Source organism: Bos javanicus, chromosome 8, assembly GCF_032452875.1.
Source record: "Bos javanicus breed banteng chromosome 8, ARS-OSU_banteng_1.0, whole genome shotgun sequence".
NCBI lineage: Eukaryota > Metazoa > Chordata > Mammalia > Artiodactyla > Bovidae > Bos > Bos javanicus.
In genome coordinates, this window is record NC_083875.1 from 76,398,960 (window position 1) to 76,422,453 (window position 23,494).

Genomic DNA, 23,494 nt, shown 5'->3' on the forward strand with positions numbered 1-23,494 from the left:
CAGAGTTGTTAAGGGAAGCTGAACCCTGCCCTATTTCCCACCTCCCCACTGCTGGCAAGCCACTCCTTGCCCAGACTCAGCTGCAAAAGCAGAAAAAACTCTCTGGCTGCTCTTCTTAGCAAAGAAAAATAACTAGAATGAAAAATCTTACCCTGTGTGTATATTTGTGGGTGTCGCTGTGTGCGGTAGTTTGTGTGCTGAAGCACACCACCACCAAAATAAAAACATCCTTTCCCCACTTCCCTGTTTTGTTTTTTGGGGGGGGGGGTCTTTCCCCCCCCGTATTTTCCCACCCAGCTTGTGGGATTCCTGGCCTGGGGATCAAACCTGCACTCACTGTGGTGGAAGCATGCAGTCCTAACCACTGGACCACCAGGGAATTCCCTAACGTGCCTCCCTTTTAAGCCACACCTCTGCCATGTGTATAGGGAGTGAGGCAGCTGAGAAATCTAGACAGGGCTGTTTATTTTCTACTAGAGTCCCAGGGAGATCACCTAGGAAGGGACCAGGTTGAAAGTCAAAACCTCAAGTTTGCTCCCTGCCCCCTCCCTCCAGGCTTATGCAGCCTCAGAGGTATTGTGTTAATTCCATAGATCCAGGGACCCGTGGTGCCTCTCTCTCACACACACACACACACACACACACACATACACACAGAACACACACACACAGGTTCTTGAGTTAAGGCACCAAGTCTGGCCTGCATGGCCTTGCAAGTCTTTGCCCATCAGGGAGTGGCCCTGGCCCAGGGCTGAACCACGTGTGTACACAGATGCCTAAGGATGGGGTCAGGAGTCTCTTCACAAATGAGGGACAATGACGATGGCTCTGTCCTCCCGGCCTTTGGGAGGGGACCACTTGCCTCCTTGTCAGTTGGCCAAGTACCTCCATCCCTTGTCGCCAGCTGGGTGGGACCAGGTCAGCCACAGGTCAGGCAAGTGCTGAGAACTCAGGGCCTGGCACTTTCCAACACCAAGAATGTGCCCTTTCTAAGTGTGGTAGGAGGCTATTTTGGGACCTTCAAGAGGACCAAGTCACCACTTCAGAAGGACAAAGATGGAAGGTGAGGCTTCTTTCTGTGCTTTTCTCTTTTTGTTTTGGCCATGCCACTGTGGTATGCAGGATCTTAGTTCCCCTATTAGGGACTGAACTCCAGCCCCCTGCAGTGGAAGGATGGAGTCCTAACCACCGGACCACCTCAGGAAGTCCCCTTCTCTGTGCGTTTAAAACCCAACTGTGTTTTACAGGAAGAAAACTGATTTTTTTCCTCTGAGCTCTCTTGCCCCCACCCAAGGGAAGGAGTTTCTGTAGACTGGAGTGCCTGTGGAGAGGAGGGCTGTAACCATTGTGCACTGGAGTTGGGGGGCGGGTGGTGCTTCAGTGTCTTCTCCCCCGCCCTACAGGAGCCGGTTCCAGCACATTTAGGTCAATTACCCACTTAGTGGGTGGTATAAAGTTGGGGACTTCCTGTGGGATAGACGGTGCGGTTGTGATTTTGAGGGTTAAAGGCCTACATGAAGACTAGGGTTAGGGCTGCCAGGTTTCTGGGCCCTGGGCTGGGTCAGGATACCCAGATGAAGTAAGCGATCTCGTCCAGGTCAACGGGGTAATCCGTGAGCAGCACTGGTGTCTGGTCAAAAAGCTCACCTTTATAGCTGCGCCACTTGCCTGCAGGCAGGTAGACGTCCCGCTCCTGCTTGCCCGGCTCCAGTACGGGTGCCACGAGCAGCGTGTCTCCGATAAGAAACTGTGAGTCGATGCGGTGCGCCGTCTCATCGCCGGGCGCGATCCACCAGAGGGGGCGCACGATGGGGTCGCCCGTGTCAGTGACCTCACCCGCCAGTTCCAACAACAGTGGAGCCACGAGCGAGGCCCTCAGCGCCGTGAACTTGTGCGCAATGGCCACCACTTCAGCGTCGTACCGCCAGGGCGGAACGGAGAACTGCATAGCTGGCATGAAGGCGGCCACTTCCAGCCAGCGCACGTACAGCTCGCGCTCGGGCACGTCGCCGCCGCTGGTTGAGCGCTCAGATACAGCGTTGCCACCCACCATATCGGGCAGGATGAAGGGGTAGCCCAGCATGCTGACGGTGAGCACCGCGGGGATGAGCGAGCGCAGCCCCAGATCGTAGCCCCACACCGAGTCACGGTCCACCAGGCGGAAAAAGCACGATATGTTCTGGGACTGGTAGCCCACGCGGACCTCGGCCAGCGAGAAGAAGGGCAGCGCCATCTCCGTGTAGCGCCGGCTCCAGATGTTGGGATCAGACAGCGGCCTGTAGGTGCTGAAGTCCCGGGGCAAATAGCTGACTTCGCCAGCGTCAAACTTGAAGGAGGCCACGGAGTAGCGTGAGCGCAGTCGCCTTAGGTGTCCTTGGAACCAGTCGCGGGCCTCGGGGCGCGTGAAGTCGAGCACTGCGCCGATGCCATTCCACCAGCGCACGAGAGCCGGCAGCCGGCCGGTGGGTTCGCGCACAAACAGCTCCCGCTCCACGCCCTCGCCAAAGCGGGAAGAATTGTAGTTGACAAACGGGTGCACCCAAAGCGTGACGCGAAAGCCGGCGTCGCGCAGGCGGCGGAACATGTCGCTAGCGTTAGGAAACTTGGCCTCGTCGAAGTCGAAGTCGCCGTAAGCAGGAGTGTACATGTCGTCGATTTCCAGGTGGCTGCTGTTGAAGCGGTGCTGGCGGATCTGTTGGGCGAAACGCTGCACCTTGTCCTGGTCCACCGCGCGCCCGTACAGCACCCATGTGGACCAGATGGGGTCCCGGAAGGCCTCGGGTGCTGGGACCCTCGACGGCTTGTTGAAATAGCGCCGCACCATGTACTTGTGGATGGAGGTGACGTCCGAGCCGACGCACACGCGGTAACTGAGCTCGGGTGCAGCGGCTCGGCCGGCTGGCGGCTTGTAGGGCGTGTCGTGGTAGCGCGCCTGCAGTCGCAGAGAGCGCTCCGTGCTGTTCCAGCCCAGGTGGAAGGGCACCGAGTCGTTGACCTTGATGGCCGCCGCGCGCGACGACAGCCAGTAGCGCTCGAGGATGCCGCCAAAGGCGGCATCGGAGGAGTAGACGTCGCTGGTGACGAAGGGCTGCGGCTCCTGCTGGCCGTCCAGGCGGATGGGCCAGTGCTGGGTCTTCATCTCGGCGCCGCCGTACCAGTGCGCCCCAGCATCGCCCAGGAACATGGCGTGCTCCACCGCGCGCCCTGGAGCCGCCTCCTCCCAGCGCACGCGGTAGCACATGACTGTGTCCTTGGGTCGCACGGTCTGGATGAAGAAGTTTAGCGGGCGCCCATCCGCTGTGCGAGAGCAGCCAAGCAGGGCGCCGTCGCGGCTGCAGGAATCCAGGTCCAGGACGCCCGAGCGGAAGGCCAGGCGGAACACCTGCTCGCCCTTCTGGTTGCGAATCGAGAAGCCACCACGGTTGAGGTCCAGCAGCTCCGCGCGCAGGCGTTCCGCCTTTCGTAGAGAGGCGCTGTAGTAGCACCAGGCCACCACCGCGGCCAACACCAGCAGCAGCCCCAGCACTGCGGAGCCCAGCAGCGGCTTCAGCTCTTTGGACGGCTTGGGCTTGGTAGGGGAAAAGTTGTCAGGCAAGAAGGTGTACATGGTTGCGGCTGCGAGGGTCTCAGGAGTCTTACGACCTGTGTGGCTCCCAGAGCGGCGGCGGGGGTAGGCCTGGGAATTCTCCTGAGAATTCTGGGGCATCAGCCCCCAGTTAAGGAAGGAGCGGGCAGGGGGGCCACCCGACAAAGCCAATCTGAACCTGGCCGGCCTGATTCAGGAAGGGGAAGAGAGAGGTGGAACTGAGCCTTCTCATTCCATAGTATTTACATTTGGTTCTGTAAGACAAGTGTGTATTTTGGGCAGTTGTATACTGGGACGTCAGGATTTACTCTTACCAGGATGTTCTGTCTGCACCTTACCTACCCCTTCTCATGGGCACCCTGCTTGCCAAAATTAGTCAGGACTCTGAAAGGGGAGGTAGCTCAGAAGGTAAAGAATCTGCCTGCAACGCAGGAGACTGGGGCTTGATCCCTATGTTGGGAAAGTCCCCTGGAGAAGGGAATGGCAACCCACTCCAGTATTCTTGCCTGGAAAATTCCATGGACAGAAGAGCCTGGCTGGCTACAGTCCATGGGGTCTCAAAGAGTGGGACATGACTGAGTGACTAACACTTTCACTTTCTGAAAGGGGAGGGGCAGATGACATGCATCTCCATTTTCCTGGTGGAGGAACAAACCCAGACAGAGTCAGGGAGCTGTCCAGGATCACAGAATTACTCAGGCCTCCCTGGATCACACATGGGGGCTGCTCAGGATGATGAGAAGGGGAAGGATCTGGAGAAGGCCTAGTTTCCCAGCCTGTGAGGTCCTTGAGACCTTTAACACAGTGGTAGGCTGGTTTCCCTATGCAGGAGGGGGAGAGGACAAAGGAAGGGGAACAGCTCAGACATGGAATTTAATCTTGAGTCAGAAGCCATGTTAAATCTGGAGATTAGACAAGATACTTGAAGCCAGACTCAGTCCTAGGGCCTGGTTTGGGGGCGGGGGGCAGGGTGGGTTTTGGACATTAGGAAAGGGTCAGGAGCCTAGTATGAGGGCTTGGTGGCTTCTCACATCTCCCTCTCTTTGCTCTCAAACTCCCCTCTGCTCTCAGCCATCAGGACCACCGAGTCCCTGTGCCTGCCCACCTTCCTGCTTTGCTCCCAGCACCCACATCTGTGGGCCGGTTACCTCCTGGCTTTGTCTCCAGCACTGTCCCACTGTCCTGTTTGCTCCTATCCTAGTGAGAGCACTGTTATTTCTCTCCTGTACCATTGCAACACTTCCTCAATAGGCCTCCCTGATTTCAACTTCTTTTTCCCCCAAGGCCTTCTGCTCCCAGATACTAACCTGATCTTTCTAAAGCACTTATCAGATTACATCTCTCCCTAGTTCAGGGAGCTGCTTAAGACCCCCATGATGTTCAGAAGACTAAGCTTTGCAAATTGAGGCTCAAGGCATACACGGTCTCACCTGTCCTTCTGATTCCATTTCCACCCAGGTCTATCCTATGACTACCAATCTCATTCCTTCCTTAACCTAAATCCTTCAGGCCACCTGCTTTAGGAAATTTCACCCACCCATCTTGGGTCAATTTCTTTTCCCCACCCCCAGCTCTCTGGCAGTCAAACACCCACTACTGCACACATACACTTATGCATACTGTATGCTAAAAACTCAGATATGACTGCAGAGAAACACAAACTTGGGTGGAGGTGTGTCCCAACCTGCTGTTCAAGGCTACTGACCCTTGTCCCAGCCCTCAGGGCAGAGTCCAACAAAGAAATGGCACCAACCAGGTGCATACACAGATATATACACTGCCAGCCCGCCAGCTGCCCACCTGCTCCAGCTGGAGGTTAGGGGGGCGGTGGGGAGGAAAGAGGAGACTGACAAACAGTAATTAGACTCCTCCCAGATGCCAGTGTCTGTTTCCAAGTCCCCAGAGACTTCCAAAGACTTTCCAGAACTGCTCAGGGTTCTCACCTCCCCCCCTCCCCCAAAGACATTATCAAGAATGCCAGGTGAAAATCAGAAGTTTGATCCCAGATGTCAATATACAGCTCCCAACAATATCCTCCCCCACCCCCTACCAGTGAGGTTCTATCTCGGGGCCTTATTCTCTGAGCTCCTTTCCCTAACTCTCGAAATTGGTTAGTTCCAGCTGGTCTAGAACAGCCTCTTACTCCCCTCCTCTCATCCTACACGATTAAGCCTTCAAAATTCCCCCACCTGACTATGGATTCCCTTCCTGTAGGCATAGGTTAGAAAAGTCCTGGAAAGTGTAGGCAGAAGCCTTTAGCTGATGCCCTTAAGCTAGTGTTAGTCGCTCAGTCATGTCTGACTCTTTGTGACCCCATGGACTGTAGCCCACCAGGCTCCTCTGTCCATAGAATTCTCCAGGCAAGAATACTGGAGTGGGTTGCCATGCCCGCCTCCAGGTGATCTTTCCAACCCAGGGATCGAACCCTGGGTTCATTGCAGGCAGATTCTTTACCATCTGAGCCACCATGGACACCCTTAAGCCCTTAAGCTAAGCAAGACCCAAAGCAGGCTTTGGGGGACCAGGCTGCCAAAATTCATTCAAGACAACCAAGGTGCCTTCTGGGCATTTAGGGAGAAAGAGTCTGTATCTAATATAAGAGAGATAGCTCATCCTCAAAACGTTCATATTAAGCCAACCCATCTACTGACCCCTGGAGGCATGGAGAGGCCACCAAGGTGTCCTCAAAAGCCTTTTCAAACACTTAGGTTCTAAGAATCTTTACTTACTACAGTTCTGAGGTTCTTTGGTGAAGGACAAAAACCCACAGGCCCTGTGCTGGTCTCCTTAATGCCACCATGGCATCCAACCCTAACAATAATGCTGAACAGGGGGGCACAGCAGCAGTGCCACTTTACAGATGAGGAAATAGTGGCCCAAACAGAAAAAGGAACTTGTTTGAAGTCACGCAGGTAGCAAGATTTCCTGAGTCCAAAATTCCAGTTTAACCCCTACAGGGTAAGTTTTAGGAATGGGAGATAACGACTGGCTATCTGAATGCAGTAGAGGAAAGGAGCTTTGTGGCCAAAGGGGTGGGACAGGCTTCCATTGGGTGGATGTGGGCATGATGAGGCCTGTCCTCCCAAGGGCTGGTGCTGCTGCTGGCTCCAGAAAGGCTTCTTGGGGGTGGGAAGTGGCAATTTTAACGGCATCTGGTACAGGGACTGTGGTTCCGGTGTTAACGGTGGCTCTGGAGACCCCTGTAATCTGCCGCCTCCGCCATCTGGCCAACTACAGGCTAAGGCTGGTAGGTGGGGGTTTGCCCTAGCCAAGCCTCTCCCCACTTGATGGTCAACCTCAGTCTTGGCTTCCGGCCTCTAGCTGGCTCTAACGGGGAGGGTCAGGCCCAACCCAACTGAGGGGAGGCCATTCCACGTTGAGTTGTTTGTCCAACACAATTCCCAGGGGTAGGGTGGGGGTGGAAATGTCAAAGGCAACTCGATCCGGGCCCGTCTACCCGTCCTGCGCAGCGAAGGGATCCGGGGGTATCGAGTGACTGAGCCTACAGCCTGGAATACCCTACACCCACTGCCAATGCTGCAGCTATAATGTCCGAAGGGACAGACTGAGGTCGCCAGCTGGTGACCGCGGCCCCAAAAGGAGCTCAGGTGTCCAGGTTCACCCCACCTACTCATCTGTAGGAGAGAAAGTGCAGGAAATACTCTCCCCCAGCACCCTCCACCCAAGGTCTTCCCGCGGGGCTCACTCACGGCAGTGACCCCAGAAGTGGGGGTGAAGGGAGGCTACCGCAGATCCCCTCCAAGCTCGCAGAAGTTGAGCTGCTACGGTGCGACTCGGGGCGCTGCCTCGCTGGGGACTGCTGAGGCCGTCCTCAGGCCCCGCCCCCTGGCTGCTCGGCCACGCCCCGGTCATTTGGACTCGCCTAGTCTCGAAGTCCAGCTCCACCGCTGGCGTCGGACCATCCTCCCACATTGTCACGCGGACTAGAGGCCACGCCCCTTAGACCCTACCTTCCCCTCTCTGCTCTTTGCCCAGCTCGGGGCAGCTCGGGGCAGCTCAGGCCAGCCTGCCTGGTGCTTCCCGGCTCACCACCCCCTTCCCCGCCCCCCCTAGTCCCCGCCCCACTCGCCTGCAGGCCAGCCCCTGGTGAACTGTTGCTCAGCCACACGCTGGGGCGGGGGGGCTCTGCCCCGGGCCTGCTGGGAAGTGTAGTTCTGGAGGAAAGTGCAGCTGCCGAATGTTAGGATTGTCACACCTCCAAGGCTAAATTTGGGATGTGTAAGAGAAGGCGCGAGCCTCAGGGTAATGGGGCAGAGCTGGCTCTCGGGATTCTTTTTCCTCCAGTTTGGGCAGGTTGAGGCCGTCTTGGTATAACGCTCTCATCAGCTCTTTTCCCATGTGTAAAAAGGGTAGGGGGATTCTGGGAAGATCCCAGCGGTTCAATACAGGTTGGATCCAATCAAGGACCCCACGGAATGTAGCCTTGTTCCATCATCCGGGAGGCCTGACCTATCAGTTCCCACCGGATCAGACCAGCAATGTCTGAGGTTAGGGACTGAGAAGACCAGATTCTGCTCGGTATTTTGCAAAGTCTTCCCCCAATCACTTCCCTTGGTGACAGCCATTATAAGTGCCTGTGCTATGAGGAGGTGGGTGTGCCCCAGCATACACCTGCACCCAGGAGGAATGGGGTGAAAAAATACCAAAGACCCTAGAGACTCCAGAACACCCCAAACCTTGCTTCTTGAGGGACAGAGAAACAGGGCCTTGTTGGGCCAAGATTTCTTGGTCACGAAATCTTCCAAAATTGTTCTGGAACCCACCCCTTGGACTTGGGTCGGGGAGGGCAGTAAGGGGTTCTGTATAGACTTTAGGGTGGCTGTGATGGAGACTCTGGGGACAGAGATTAAGAGATTGAGTAAGGGACATGGCTCTGACTGCAGGATGGAGGATTCTGGTCCACTGAGATATGGGGGTGATGGGACATCTAGGTTGGAGGATATTGGGGAAATGTCAGTTGTGCCCTCCTGGGATGGGAGGTGAATGGGACCTCCTGAGTGGCTAGGTGGGCCCATTAGTTTGGGCTCTGGAATGGAAAGGAGGAGGACATGCCCCTCATAAGCTACTGTTATGTGTCAGGAGGGCACTCAGTGCCACCCATGGAAACTACTGAGATGATGGGGTGGGGAGGGCTCAGTGCAGGATGACTTTGAGAAACTGCATCTCCGCTGACGAGGCGTGGCAGAGGCCTGAGTGACTGACTCCTCATGCCAGCCCTGCTGGGTGAGGACACTGCAGGCAGCCTTTAGGGTGAAGAATTTATTTATTGTTCAGCCCCCTTGGCCTGGCCAGCCCCGGCTTCTACCAGCAGTGGTAGTCAGGATAGGTCTCAGACACAAATTCAGGGTGGACAACATAGTTGTTTCTCTGGGAACCACCGGTCTTCTTGAAGTGACTTGTGTCCCATCTGTGGGGAGAGATGGGTCAGCCCTTTTGGACCCTCATATATCTGACTCCAATTCTCAATGTTAATCTTATCCCAACATTTTGCCCTAATACTGACCCTAGGCTCCAACATTGACCTCTTGACCTCAGGTACTACTGTTAAATTTTTGATTCCCAATACCCACTCCCTAACATTGACTTCCTACCCTTTAATTCAAAAACATCAATTGATGTTTTTGAACTGTGGTGTTGGAGAAGACTCTTGAGAGTCCCTTGACTGCAAGGAGATCAAACCAGCCAATCCTAAAGGAAATCAGTCCTGAATATTCACTGGAAGGACTGATGCTGAAGCTGAAACTCCAATACTTTGGGAAGAACTGACTCATTGGAAAAGACCCTGATGCTGGGCGAGATTGAAGGCAGGAGAAGGGGATGACAGAGGATGAGATGGTTGGCTGGCATCACCGGATTGATGGACATGAGTTTGAGCAAACTCTGGAAGTTGGTGATGGACAGGGAAGCCTGGTATGCTACAGTCCATGGGGTCGCAAAGAGTCGGACACAACTGAGCGACTGAACTGAACCCTTTAATTCAAGCCCTGAACCTAACACCCTGATCTCTTGACTCTAAGCCCCACTGCCAACCTGTAACTCTTCAATGCCAATCTCCATGCCCTCTCCTGGGGCTCTCGTTTAGTTGCCAGTTTGACTTCCCCATGGCACTAGCGCCCCCTTGTGTCATCGTCCCGTCGGTGCATTACAGCGAACAGTTCTTTTCCCAGCTAGTCCCTGGGTGCCCCGCCACTCAAGGTTACAGCTTCTTTTGTGGGTGCGAATTTGCATGTGTGTGCGCCAGACTTACCTAAGGTTCGGACAGGGGTAGTACGACGGCTGGGGAGTTATAACAGCACATTGCATTCCGGATCGGTGCTCGCAGGGAGACACACTCCTGAAGGAAGAAACGGTGGGCAGGAAGGCCTTTTGATTTCTCTCCACACCCCAGCCCAGACCAAGACCCTGAGCCGCGTTTCAGGTGTCTGTCCTCCGGCTAGGAGATCCTCCCCTCCAGCCTCCTGGCCCTTCAAGATCTCCTCGAAGTATTGCCTCCGGGAAGACACCTGGAAGTCCCTCTCCCCACAAGGCCTGGTTTCTGCCGCCCAGGCTGGGTCACGGAGAAGGCTGTACTCTGGGGAGGGTTGGAGGTCCAGTCATTGAGGATCCTGGATCCTCGCTTATCGACAGGGCGATAAGCTTGTCGAGAAAGGCTTAAGCACTTTCTCCTTCTTCCACACCCTTGTGAGTGATAAAACCCAGTTTCGCTCAATATATCAGGCTCTCCCAGCCTGGGGAGGGACGGGGTGTCCCCACAGGGTTAGGGACAGAGTTCAGGACCCTCTCCCCCTTTCGCAGCTCTCTAGGCAGACGCGGATGTTGGAGTTCTCCCAGGCTCAGCCCGCCTTATCTAAAGCCAAGTGCAGGGAAATAGATGGCAATCTGAGCTTTTGCTGAGTGCCCGAGCCTCAGTTTCCTCCACAATAACACGCGAGGCTGTCTATCTCCGGAGGTGGTGCTGGGCTCCGAGGAGGCCAGGACCCTTCTGTTACCCACGCAGTCACCATTTCCTCGCCCTCTTAGAACCCAACGATAACCCTGCCGATGTACCAACCACGAGGCCCAGGAATAGGGGACACTATTCTGAGGACACGTGGCTCTCCGCAAGCTAGAACCTGCGTCTCCACGGCCTGGTGGCCAGGTAGGGGGCAGGGCCTGCGAGCGAGGGAACGGGATGAAATTGGTGCGCGGGGTTTGTTCCTCCAAGAAGCTCTCCGGCGGAGCCTCCAGAAGACAAACAAGAGTCAGGTGGACCTTGAGCCCAGTTTGTGCAGGTCTCTCGCCTCAGCAGTCTGCTCAGGCCATGAGGCCCGAGGAAGGGACAGGGAGGCGCCCAGTAAGGGGACCGCGCGGGCTGGAGGCGGAGTGGGGTCTGGCACAGAGGCCGAGCAGAGCTAGAAGTGGCGCGGGATGCTGAGCCCGCAGGGGAGGTGGCGTGGTAGGGCTGGGCTCTGGGGGCGGGGCTTGTTTGGGGGCGGGGCCCGCCGACAGCGCGGCCCTGCGAACCTTACAGTAGGTAGCTCTGTGCATAAAGGCCGCAGGCGGCGTTCAGTGCAGGGTGGCCCGGAGACACAGTAGTCCATCCCACGCAGACAATAGTGGCGGCCCGAGCAAGCGCTCTCATATCCCTGAAAGGGCAGGCGGCCCGGCAGCGGGTCCACACACCCGCAGCGGGGCGTGATCTGCGGCAGCGGCTGGTTTCGTGACAGCGAGTTCAGCATGTTCACCACTACCTCGCGCTCTGTGCCCGCGAGCCCCGAGCCCGGGAGACCCAGACACAGAGTCACAGGAACGGCCAGAGAGGAGGTCAGAGACAGGAAGAGATGGAGACACAAGCCGAGATAAGGTTACAACCTCTTCAGGGTCCTCAACATTTGTTCCATATCTCGAGTCTCCATCCCTCCGGCCTTCTGGTCTACCCTTCTCCCTCCACTTTCCCTCCCTCTGTTACCGTAGGCATTGAGTCGCTCCGGCTTAGGAGGATACACCAAGGGCATTCCTCGAACCACTGTCTCCATCCCGGCCTCCTGTAAGTGGCACAAACGCTACCTCAAGTTCTGACCCGGAAGAATTCCTCCCTTGGTGGGTTCTCCCAGAACACCCCGACTAGTCCCAGGCCGCGCCTTCTACTCTCCAAAGCTCTGAGTGTTTGGGGTTGTCGCCAGGCAACGCAGTTCACTCCGCCTCCCTGGGAAAGGTGGGGGAAGTGGAGCTGTAGGTGGACCCGGTCTGGACCTGGGTCCCTGCCATCCCTGTCTCAGCGTTTGCCTTTGATTTGACCCCTCCTTATCTAGCCGTCTCTGTGTCTCCGTGTCTCTCTAAAAGGAGTTTTTAAATATTGCATTGTTGCCTGTCCATAAGAATCATTTGGGGACCTTGTGAAAAATTCTGATTCTTGAGGAAGTTCTAATTCAGAAGGGTTCAGTTAACCTGAGGTCAACCATCAACCTATAGCTAAGAGCCCCTATTCTAGCCTGCAATCCTCTCATATTCCTTCTTTCTTGATGCCTGAGGTCATGTCCGGACTCTTTCCTATCTCCTTGGAAGACTGTCCTGAATCTATCTGGTCTGTCTCTGGATAGCCTTATTTTGCCTCCTTTTGTCCTTGTTATCATCACAAAGGAGAGGAGAGAGGAGCAAGTAGACTCAGCCTATCACTGACTCCTTGGCCAGACCACTAGAGAGGGGCCAGGTGGCAAGCTTCAGGAAGGTAGCACATCAAGGAGTTTGCACCAGCCCCTGTCTCCACACAGCCTACCCAGAGATTGGGACCCTGGAGACCCAGTTCCTAGAGATTGGGATGCAGGGGCCTGGCACAGCTTCACTCCTGAGCTCCCTTGTTTCCTAGAGAATATAAACCTAGCTAGTCTCACAAGTGGGAAAAGGCCTTGGAACCTTGGTGGGAAAGGGATGAGAAACTAACGGTGAAATGTCAGACCCTGTGCTTTGGGAGGCAGATGGTGGGGGTGCCATCCCAGACCCCAGGCATCTTTGCTGGGCACAGTTGGTACCTTAGGCAGCCGGGGAAGGTATGTGGTACATTTGTTCCAGCAGTTGTAAGGTCCCATCCTCCATGTGTTATACTGGTTACTGCACAGGTAGTTTGGGTTGCCACACAGGTAGTTTGGGTTGCATCTGTCTGCTTGATCACAGGGGTGGAGATATATAAGACAGGATTACTCCTTATTCTTTTTTTTTTCCCTAGGATTACTCCTTATCCTATCCTAGGATCTGGGGAGCCCCTAAATGTCTCTCCTCTGATCCCTACCACAAAGCTGGACTCCCACTAATCTCCCTTAGGCCAGAAAAGCCCATCCTGGCCCCACATTTGTCTTAGATACTGAGATGCAGCCTGAATCCCACCTAAAGCAAGCTTCTGAGTGGGGTCTGTGTCCTTTGAGCTGGTTACTTTTCATTCTAGCACCAACCTCTCTGAATCAGCCAACGTGGAAACCCTGGAAATGGGCCTCCTTCCAAATCTTCCCTTTCATCTTCCACATGCAGGCTCAAAGTCTGCTTACTCTGCCTCCTTAAAATCACTTGAGTCTATTCTTTCCTCCAATCCCCCATGATCTTACTCCTGTATTTCCACAGTGCCTAAGCCAGGAGACAATAATGTCATGGTTAATAGAATGGACTCTGCAGAAAGACTCCTGTGGTTCTAATTTCAGCTCTGCCAGATATTAACTGTGTGTGACCTTGATCTAGTTAATTTCATCTTGTCTCTGTTTCCTTACTTTTAATATGGGACTAATAATACTATCTACCCCATAGGGTTATTGTGAGATTTAAATAAGTTATTATATGTAAAACACAGAACAATGCCTGGCACACAGAATACTATCATCATCATTATTATTGTGATTATTATTGCTATTAGTCTATTGATCTTCCTACCTCATTTTGAAATCCTACAATCCAATCTCTACATAGAAACTTTGGCACTTATCATAAATGAAAATCCCCATGTAAAAACCCTCCAAAGCTGCACCCACCCAGTCACCTAAGTCTGTCCTGTAAGTTCCTCTGTGATCCACCCCACTAACAGTGAAAGAACATACCTGAGAGATTAGGAGCGCAGGTCTAGGGGCCACAGAGGAAGAGCAGGTGTGTGTGCATGTGGGGCAGTGTGTTGGGACTGAGGGGTCCGGGTTGGAGGGTTGGACACACTGAGTTTGAAGTGCTTGGGGCCATTTAGGTAAATCTGATCATAATCAGCTAAAGGAGAGTGGAATTCTGGTGAGAGGTCAAGGCTGGAAATAAAGACTTGGAGTTGTCAGTAATTAAAGTTGTGGGTTAAATTAAATGGTCTCAGGAGAGAAATGAAAGAAGAAGGCTCAGATCAGCACCCCGAGAAACCCTATGTTTCCAGAATGATTAGACAAGAGACCCAGGAAATTGAGGCATCAGAGAAGCTCGTGGGGTTTCACATCTTCCTTTCACAGATGGAGGGAAGGAGTTTCACAAAGTAGAGAGTTGTCAGAGTGAAATGCACAGGGTAGGTCTCATAAGGAAAAGACTGAAGAGTCCCATGGATGAGGTAACTGGAACCATACAAGATCAATTTTAATAACATTAAATATAAGTGTCGGAGATGCAGATTCCCAATTTCAATTGAACATTAATCAATTCATTCAACAAATACTTAGGAAGCCTGATGCTATTCTGGATGGAGGGGGCCCGGTTCTAAATAAAACAAGACTTTCTGCTCTTTTGGAATGTATAGGGAGACAAATAATAAACACCTAACCAAATGAGAAAGATGATTTCTCATAAGGCATAAGGAGTGACTCTTATTTTCAAGAATCTTGGCTGTTAGTGGGAGGAGCAAGAGATCATTTTTAGGCAGAGGAAAATTAGAAAAGTCTTCCAGATTGAGGGGAGAGAGGTGTGGGGGGGCAGGGGGATGCAGGAGAGAAGGGGAAACTGATGGAACAGGGCCACCAAGAAGATGGGAAAAGATGGCACCCAGAATACACATGGAGGAATTTGTTTGGAGGAGGTTAATGCTCCCTCCCTTGCTCTAGGGATAAGACCAAGGCCTCTTCCAGTTCTTTGGCACAGACTGGGAACTCCCAAAAGGTAGAGCTTGGATCTCCTCCTCCAGGATCAGGGGTCAGGGTCAGGGTCAGGCCAGATGGTTGGGACTCAAGTTAGAATGGGGGAGGTAACAATAGAAAGCCAGGTTGTAGATGGGGATAGGACCAGGGTGGAGGTCAGGATTCAAGTTGGGTTCAGGGGTAGGGTCTTTGTTGGGGTCACTGAATGGATGAGTGGTGAGGCCCTACCTTCCTCTGGACAGAGCCAGTATTTCTCAGGGAAGTAGGGGTGGCTTGGTATGGAACCCTTGTAGCTGTAGTCCTGCACAGCACACTTGAGCATCTTCTGCAGGGCGTCAGGATCCACATGGCGCTGTGCAGTGTGAGTCAGGCCCTGGGCAAGGGGAGAGGGGAAGAGAGGTGCATGGAGACCCCAGTCTTGGTATCCTGCTGGACCTAGATTTAGCTCTTGAGGTCAGCCCAGGTGGGTGTTCCACCCCTTTCCCTATGCTGGAGGGATGTCCAGGCCAGCTTTGCTTGAGTCACCCTTTCTTCCATCTAAGGACTCAGAACCTGACATTTGCCCTCAGTCAGAGTGATTTCCTGATGTTCTCATTCCTGTCCTTTCCTTGACTAGGACTTCTAAAGGGCAGAGCTGGGTGTTCTGTCTTCTTTCTTTCAGACTGTGTGCTGCCTGGGCTCAGGATCTGGGTCTCCCCCGACAGAGCAGTAGACCTGTGGTAGAACCTGGAGCCTCAGAACAGGTTGGCTGCCCTGGGAGCTGGCTGCCTTAGGCAGGTGTTTAGGATAGGGAGGACTCTCGAAGAATCTGGCACCCTAAAGGAGAACAAGAATGGGGCCAGAGGGGCATCTACTTTAAAAATCAAATTCTCAAAAAAAAAAAATCGCATTCTCTGACTCCAGCCTGAGGTGAATTCTGCTGTGGCTCTCATCTTGACACCAGTATTATGGTTGACCCTGACATCCACGTTGTGCTATTCTTCCTCCTAGCCTGACTTTTCCCCTGATCTTGGTTCAGACTCTAGGTCCCTCTGCATCTTGGGGTTCACCTCATCTTATCCTCTCACCCCGAATTCCAGATCAACGTCTCCCTTTGGAGGCTCCCTTCTCCTCAGCTAAATGTAGATTGCCAGGTTAGTTGTGGGCCCATGTCTCTGCAGGCATTCAGGATGAAAGGCAGCTGGGTTACAGAGGTGGCACACCCAGCAAAGTCAAATACTGGAAAGGACTTCCTCATCATGGCGGGCAGCAAGGTGCTGGGGTGGTGATGCTACCACACTTCCCCTGTGTGATCTAAAAAGCAGAGGCTTCTCTTGGCCAGGGGTGAGAACTTGCTGCTCCTAGCGCTCCTGCTGCTGCTGCTGCTGCTGTCGCTTCAGTCGTGTCTGACTCTGTGTGACCCCATAGATGGCAGCCCACCAGGCCCTGCCGTCCCTGGGATTCTCCAGGCAAGAACACTGGAGTGGGTTGCCATTTCCTTCTCCAATCCATGAAAGTGAAAAGTGAAAGTGAAGCTGCTCAATCATGTCTGACTCTTCACGACCCCATGGACTGTAGCCTACCAGGCTCCTCTGTCCATGGGATTTTCCAGGCAAGAGTACTGGAGTGGGGTGCCGTTGCCTTCTCCCCTAGGGAAAGAAGGCAGGGGCTCCTAGGCCCCTGAAAATCCCTCAGCTGAAGGGCCTCTTGGATCCTGCATGCCAACTGAGGTTTTGTTCTGTGGGCAGATACTGCACAGTCATACTCCATATGGGTGAAGGGGCCCCAAGACTTAGCACTCCCCTGAATTTTACACACACACACAAACACATGCACATCCAGACACATAGATCTGTGCACCCAGATACACTCATAGACACACGTACAGATGTACATCTATGCAAACACAGTCAGACATCCTCACGGATCCATAGACACTCAGACATGCTCACAAACCCACAGACGTGTGCGCGCGCACATACACACGTAGTCATTTAAAAGAACCCACAGGTATCTTCAGTGTTTCCCTTTGAGGCTTTCCTCAGATATTTATAATCTTTGATTGTCTGTTCATGAATAGGAGACTATAAAGACTTACTGAAGGCTTTGAGCTGTGGGTGGGCATCACTGTAGGCTGGTCTGGCTAGACTATTTGTTGCAAACTCTGTCAGTATCTATAAGTCTTTTCTTTTGGGTTGATCAGATCTCTCTGAACTCTTTCAATCTTTGGCTTGAGAGTTGTACCTGGCTGCCAGTGTTTTGAGAACCTAGTGGAAAATAGGGCTGCTGGGGGTTTTAGCATTCAGCATATGGAGGTTCACCTGTTTTCAGTATGGTACCCTGACCTTAGCTGGGCCTGGAATTCCCAGTCCTGAGATCCTTGCCAGAAAATAAGCCTTCTGACTTTTGCAGAGATGGGCAAGTAGTCACCCTATGGCATGGAGTAGAGGAGGGAGTTAGTGGTTTTAATTGTTTCTTTTTATTTTGTTCAAGCCAAGCATTATGCAGGATCCTAGTTCCCAAATTCCGCCAGCCAGGGATCAAACCTGTACACTCTGCATTTGCAGCATGGAGTCTTAACCACTGGACCACCAGAGGAGTCCCTTTAATTGCTTTTTAACAGCGTTCAAATCATTGTTTCAGCCTTGGTCCTGTCCCATATTCAGTTTCAGGAAGCCTAATATTACTAATTTCTGAACCTTTTGAAAATTCCGCGGTTTTAAATTGAATTATGCCTTGTGTTTCCCACTGTTAGCTTTGGGTTCAGCTTTCTCAGAACTGTTGTCAGTTACTTAACTATCACACTTTCCAGCTTCTGAAATTTTGTTGTCATTGTCCCACTTTTTCACTATTTTTGTGAACTGATGTCTTAAATGTCCACTTATTGTCGTTTTAGAGGAGTTTTAGGAAGGAGTCAAAACATGTGCTCAATCTTAACCCAGAGAATTATAATCCTTTATACATTCTACATATTCTTTTGTCAGTTACAGGTTGCAAATATCATCTCTCAGTTTATGGCTTATATCTTCATTTTCTTTTTGGTGTCTTTTGATGAACGTATGTTCTTACTTTTAATATAATTGAATTTATTAATCTCTTAGGTAGTGCTTTTGTGACTTAGGAAATCTACCCATAATCTAAAATAATGGAGATAATATATAACTTCTTCTAAAGCTATACAGTTTTACTTGCTATATTTAAGTCTTAGTCAGGAACTGCTTCTTGTGCTTGGGGTTAATTAGGGATCAATTTTATTTTTAATCCACATGGGTAATGAGTTGTCTCATTGAGTAATCTACCTTCTCCCACAAATTTTTAAAGTATTTATTTACTTGGGTGTGTTGGGTTTTAGTTGTGGCACACGGGACCTTTTGTTGTGGGGTGGGGGCTTCTCTAGTTGCAGCATGTAGGCTCCAGATGGCACCAGCTGGGTAGTTGCAGTGTGCAGGCTTAGTTGCTCTGCAGCATGTGGGATCTTAGCTCCTCAACCAGGGATTGAACCTGCATTCCCTGCATTGGAAGGTAGATTCTTAACCACTGGGCCACCAGGGAAGTCCCTCCCACATATTTGCAAAGCTACCCCATCCTGATACATCTTTTCCCATAGCTTTATTTTCAATCATCTCTGTTGCATATTGTTTCCATTTATGTGTGGCTCCATTTCTGGTCTATTTTATTCCATTAATCAGTTTGTGTAACCCTTCAGTAATACTATGCTTTATGAATTTCTATACATTGGTAATAAATATTATTATCTGATAAAGCAAGTCCTCGTTTTCTTCAGGTGTGTTTTAGCTAGTCTTGGGCCTTGGCTCTTGTCTATAAATTTTAGAAACAGGTTGACAAATTCTTCAAAGAATCTTATTCAGATTTTAATCAGAATTGTATTGAATCTCTATGTTAGTGACTTTTCCTCTCCAAGAGAATGCTATGACTCTTCATTTAAATATTTTCTTAAAGTATTCAAAGTTTTATAATATTATCCATACAGTTTTGCATAGACTGTTATTTATTTCTACTTTTACTCTTTGATGCTCAGATGATATATACTTTAAGATTATGCTTCCTAAATACTTGTTTTTGATGTAAAGAAATGTGGTTGACTTATCTTATATTCATCTGACTTTCTAAATTCTTATTTGAATAATTTTCAGATTCTATATGTACAACTGTATCATCTGTGAATAATTGAATAATGACAGTTTTTATAAAAATTCCTTTCCTATCCTTGTATCTTACATGATATTGTTTTCCAATATACAATTTACACGGTATTGTTTTCCAATATTTTGGTTCTTTCTTTAAATTTTACAAGCTAAAATCATTATAATGATTTTCTGTGGACAGTTTTGCTTAAATTGATCTCATTTACCAATTTCTTAGCTCATCATTCCTTCTTGTATCTCACATTTTCCTTTTGTGATTAGTATATCCCTTTCCTCAAAGTATATCCTTTAGAAATTCTTTTATAGTAGATCTTATGGTAGTAAATGTTTTAATTTTTATTTGCCTCTGTCTTTATCTTATTTGTTTATTGGTGTTGAAAGGAAGATGCGTTGAAAATAATTTCTCTCTGCATGTTTTTAAGGTCATCTCTTAAGCTGGTGGTATGCAGTTTTGAACAAGTTACCTAAGAATCCTTGGATTCGTTTCTCGTTAGTTGTGGAAAATTCAGAGCCTTTTCTTCTGAATAATGCCTATTCTCCTTTCTGCTCTTTCATACTAGGACTCTGAGTAGTTGTGTGAGATCTTCCCCTTCTTTCATGTTGCTTACTGTTTCTTCCATATTTTCTGTCTCTCTGTACTGCATTCTGGAAAATTTTATTTCATTCTTTCACTTTACTGACACTCAATTTTTTCTTTTTTTAAATTTTGGCTGTGCCTGGTCTTTGTTGTGGCACATGGGCTCCTCTCTAGCTGCTATGTGCGGACTTAGCTGCTCCACTGGCATGTGAGATCTTAGTTCCCTGACCAGGGATCGAACCTGAGTCCCCTGCATTGGAAGGCAGATTCTTAACCACTGAACCACCAGGGAAGACCCTCACTGACACTCTTAAGCTGTGTCTAATTAGCTCTTTAACCCATCCGTTGAGTTTTTGGTTTTAACATATGTATCTTTTATTTCTAAAATTTCTATTCATTTAAAAATTTGTCTGTCCTTTTAAGAACATAATCTCTTATTTCTTGCTCTTTTTGATGATTTCACACTTTATTTTTAAAGACTCATAATTATTTTGTATTCTTTGTTAATTCCAATATCTTATGGCCTCAGAGGTTTAAGGCTGTTGTTTATTGTTTCTACTGCCTCTGTCATATGGTGGTGTGTTTCCTTATATCTCTTATTATGAGCTCAGATTTGAATGACTGTACTTTGAAGGGTATCTAGACACCTACATTGAAGATATTTTCCAACACAGAATATATATACATGTGTGTGTGGGGGCTGGGGGGGGGGGCAGGGAGCCAGGGATCATTGGATTTTCTGGTTCAGTTTGGGAATTACAGGTTTAGGTTGCTCCATCTTGCAGCTAGTTTAAGGCTTAAACTCCTGCTTGTAGTACTAATAGTGGCATTTGTTCTCAGGGCAATCCTGTCGTCTTAGTATACTTACCACTCATCTCCACTGACAGTCCAAAACCAAATAAAAATTAACTTTTATGCAAGACCTAGTTGTTTGGAAGCAGGAGCGTCCTTCAGGGTTTTAGACCACCATACTGTCAGAAGCAGAAGCCTTTTCTTTCATTATTAATCCTACTACTATCTAACTTTCATTCCTTTCCACTCAACGAAGCTGTATAGTCAGGTGGCTAAGGGTTACTACAGCCAAGAGATCCCTTTCTGTGCTGACAACATTCGATACTGAGCTTTGTCTAATAATATTGCCTTTGTTGGTTTCTCTTGGATTTTTCCTCCTATCACTGTCTCCTTTCATGGCTCTTCTTCCTTTACCTACCCCCTGAATATTGATGTTCTCCAAAGTTCTGTCTTTGGCCATTTTCTTACTCTTTTTTGGCAATCTGAATTACTCCTATGATTTCAGCTACCACCTATATGTTGATTTCAAAATCTATGTCTGCAGCCCGGACCTCTTTTCTTTGCTTCGGATAAGTATATCCAGCTACCTATCAGACATCTTTACCTGGAAGTCCTTGAATATTTTTGCCCCCAGAAGAACCCCAAACCTCTCTCTACTGTGCATTCCAAATCTCAGTTGGTGGCACTGCCATTCCTCTAGTTTTCCAGAGCCCTAAACCCAGGAATCATCCTAATCTCTCTCATCTTCACATCCAGATGGTGACCAAGATGTGTTGACCTACTTCCTAAAAATTCTCTCCTATTGAGTTTGGAAAAGCAGGCAGGCATTTTCATATCTTGCTGGTGGGAATGTAGATTATTATGACCTCATCACAGCAATTTGAAGAATATATCCAAAGTTTTTTGGATGTGGCCTTTCTCCCAACAGTTTCATATCTATGAATTTATCCTAAGAGAATAGTTGATGTACACAAAGAATGTACAAGAATGACTATACTAGCAAACTTTTATAAGCAATCTAAGTTTCCAATAATATAAAATTCCTGAACTATATTTTGGTACATTCATAAAGTAAAACACCATAGTTATTAAAATTACATTATTGAATATTTTTGACACAGGAAAATGTACTTGATAGATGGTTTCGCAGAAAAAGCAAGATTCAAAACATGGTCTACAACATGACACCACCTTCATCAAATTTTTTTGCTTCCTAAAAGGGCACAGGGTAGTAAATTACCAGTGGTTATTCTGGGTAGCGAGAATTATAGGCCTTTCTCTTTGTGCTTCTCTTAGTTATCCCAATTTTCTGCATTGGGCATATATTTATTTTGTAATTACAAAAATAATTTTTAAAATGTCCTCCTATTCAACAATTCCCCTTTTCACTGCTACAGACTCTCCTTATCTCCCACCTACATCCTCTCCCCTTATCCTTCATCTCATGGGGCTTCCTGCCCTCAGTCCCAGTCCCTTCAATCTCCTGCCACTGTGGCCAGAGTTGCTTACAATTCAAACATGACACTCCCAGGATCAAAAACCTGGAGCATTATGACCACATTTCGCAACACAACCTGTGGCTCTTCATGGTCTGCAGGCTCCTCTCTTACCGTAGGGCTGGTTTCTCTCTCTGCTCTAGTCCTTAGTAGCTGGTGGGTCGCCGCCCCAGTGTTGCCTGTTTTTATATCTCTTCTGCTCAAAGCGTCCTCCTCCTGGCTCTCTTTTTAAAAATCAGTTAATTTATTTTTTGACTGCACTGTCTTTGTTGCTATGCATAAGCTTTCTCTAGTTGCAGGCTCAGTAGTTGCAGAGCATGGGCTTAATTTCTCCGTAGCATGTGGAATCTTCCTGGACCAGGGATTTAACCTGTGTCTCCTGCATTGGCAGGTTCGTTCTTAATGACTAGCCCACCAGGGAAGTCCCTCCTGGATCTCTTAGTAGACCCACCCTTCAGGTCCCTGGAGTGAGCTCTTCTTTCTGATTCTTCTACCACCACAAGCCTCTGCTGTTGCATGTTTCACATTGGGCACTTTGTTCATTTCTTACTGAGAGCTCCCCAGAGGCAGGGCCTGGCCCTACATGGTTGTAACCGTACTGTACCTGGCACACGTAAGTACTCAGCAAAGTTGTGTTGGATGGTACACACAGATAATCTTCCTTGGGCAGAGTCACAATTAGACTCACACATCTCCTCTCCATTTTGTGAAGCTGCACACCCCCACTTGGCCACCTGTCTTCCACTACAGGAGACTGTGACATGCATGCATAAAAACATGCCTGTAGGCACAGCCCACAGGCAGCCTCAGGGCCTTTGCACTTTTGATCACTCTGCCTGGAATCCTGTTCTTTCAGTTCCTCACATAGCTCAAAGGTGAGCTAGTTGTTGCTCACTTTTCCAGGCTCAACTCAATGTCACCTTGAAAGAGAGAGAGAGCTCTTCCATCACTCTCAATAGAAGTAGCTCTCTCTGACTTTTCATTTCCAGTGCCATGTTTATTTCCTTTACAGAATTTTGGACAATCTTGTTTATTTCTTATCATCTGTATCTCTCCATCCCCTATCCTGGTGGAGTAGTAAGGTACCATGAGGGCAGGATCTTGTACTACTTTATATATATTATTAGAAGTTCTATGCCTAAGCAAATGAATCACATACACACAAAACTACAAATAATTACAAACACACAATGACAGCCACACCATCAGTCTTCCAGACACCCACAGCCATACATTCTGGACTGCACTCCCCCAAACCTCCCACACCAGCTTGCCACTTACCGGGGTCACAAACTTGTTGGCTTCCCAGGCCCACAGAGGTGGGTCCTTGTAGACCTCCTTGATAGAGGTAGGGGCCCTGTAGGAGTCACTGTAGGTGCTGATGGGGGTCTTGGTCTTTCGGGAAAAGAGGAACATAGTGGGGTCTGGGGGACGCCGTGGTGGGCTCTACCTACCAAGGGCTCCTGCAAGACATCAGTGACCACCCCTTCTTTTCCAGACAGCCCAGCAGGTACCCCTAGCTGCTGTGACCCCCTCCTATGGAGGGTCTTTCAGCTTCCCTCCCTCTCAGCCTTCTTGCTCCTACCCCACCCTGATTCCCTCTCTACGATGGGCACTGCCCATTATGATATCATCTGGCTCAGCCCCATCTCCGGGGGAGGTGAAGATTGACTCCCCACCCCAGTCTCTTCCTGCCTTCAGCCTCTCAAAAGGGCCCAATTTCCAAGAGTTCACAAGGTCCCCAGAGACCTTCTAGGCCAAGCTTCTCACTGTGGTGAAGAGGAATGGAGATGCTGAGGGGTGAAGCTCAGAGGGTCAGT

The 23,494-nt window shown here is 49.9% G+C and overlaps 1 protein-coding gene across 9 annotated transcripts; it reads right to left on the minus strand.

Annotated features, from left to right (window-relative positions):
- Positions 1-244: 244 nt before the first annotated feature.
- Positions 245-23,458, minus strand: MYORG (myogenesis regulating glycosidase (putative)). Of its 9 annotated transcripts, none has more exons than XM_061425958.1 (7): positions 22,956-23,458; positions 14,893-15,037; positions 12,616-12,743; positions 11,556-11,631; positions 11,111-11,345; positions 9,855-9,941; positions 245-3,773 (listed from the first exon to the last, which is right to left on the minus strand). In XM_061425958.1, exons 1-7 carry the CDS (start codon positions 23,088-23,090, stop codon positions 1,562-1,564), a joined length of 3,018 nt encoding a protein of 1,005 aa, XP_061281942.1. In that variant the 5' UTR covers positions 23,091-23,458; the 3' UTR covers positions 245-1,561. The 9 variants fall into 9 exon arrangements, with proteins under 9 accessions (XP_061281942.1, XP_061281940.1, XP_061281944.1 ...); XM_061425956.1 differs by having other exon boundaries at positions 12,616-12,746; XM_061425965.1 differs by having other exon boundaries at positions 3,685-3,773; positions 11,116-11,345; positions 12,616-12,746.
- Between the last annotated feature and the right edge of the window lie 36 nt (positions 23,459-23,494).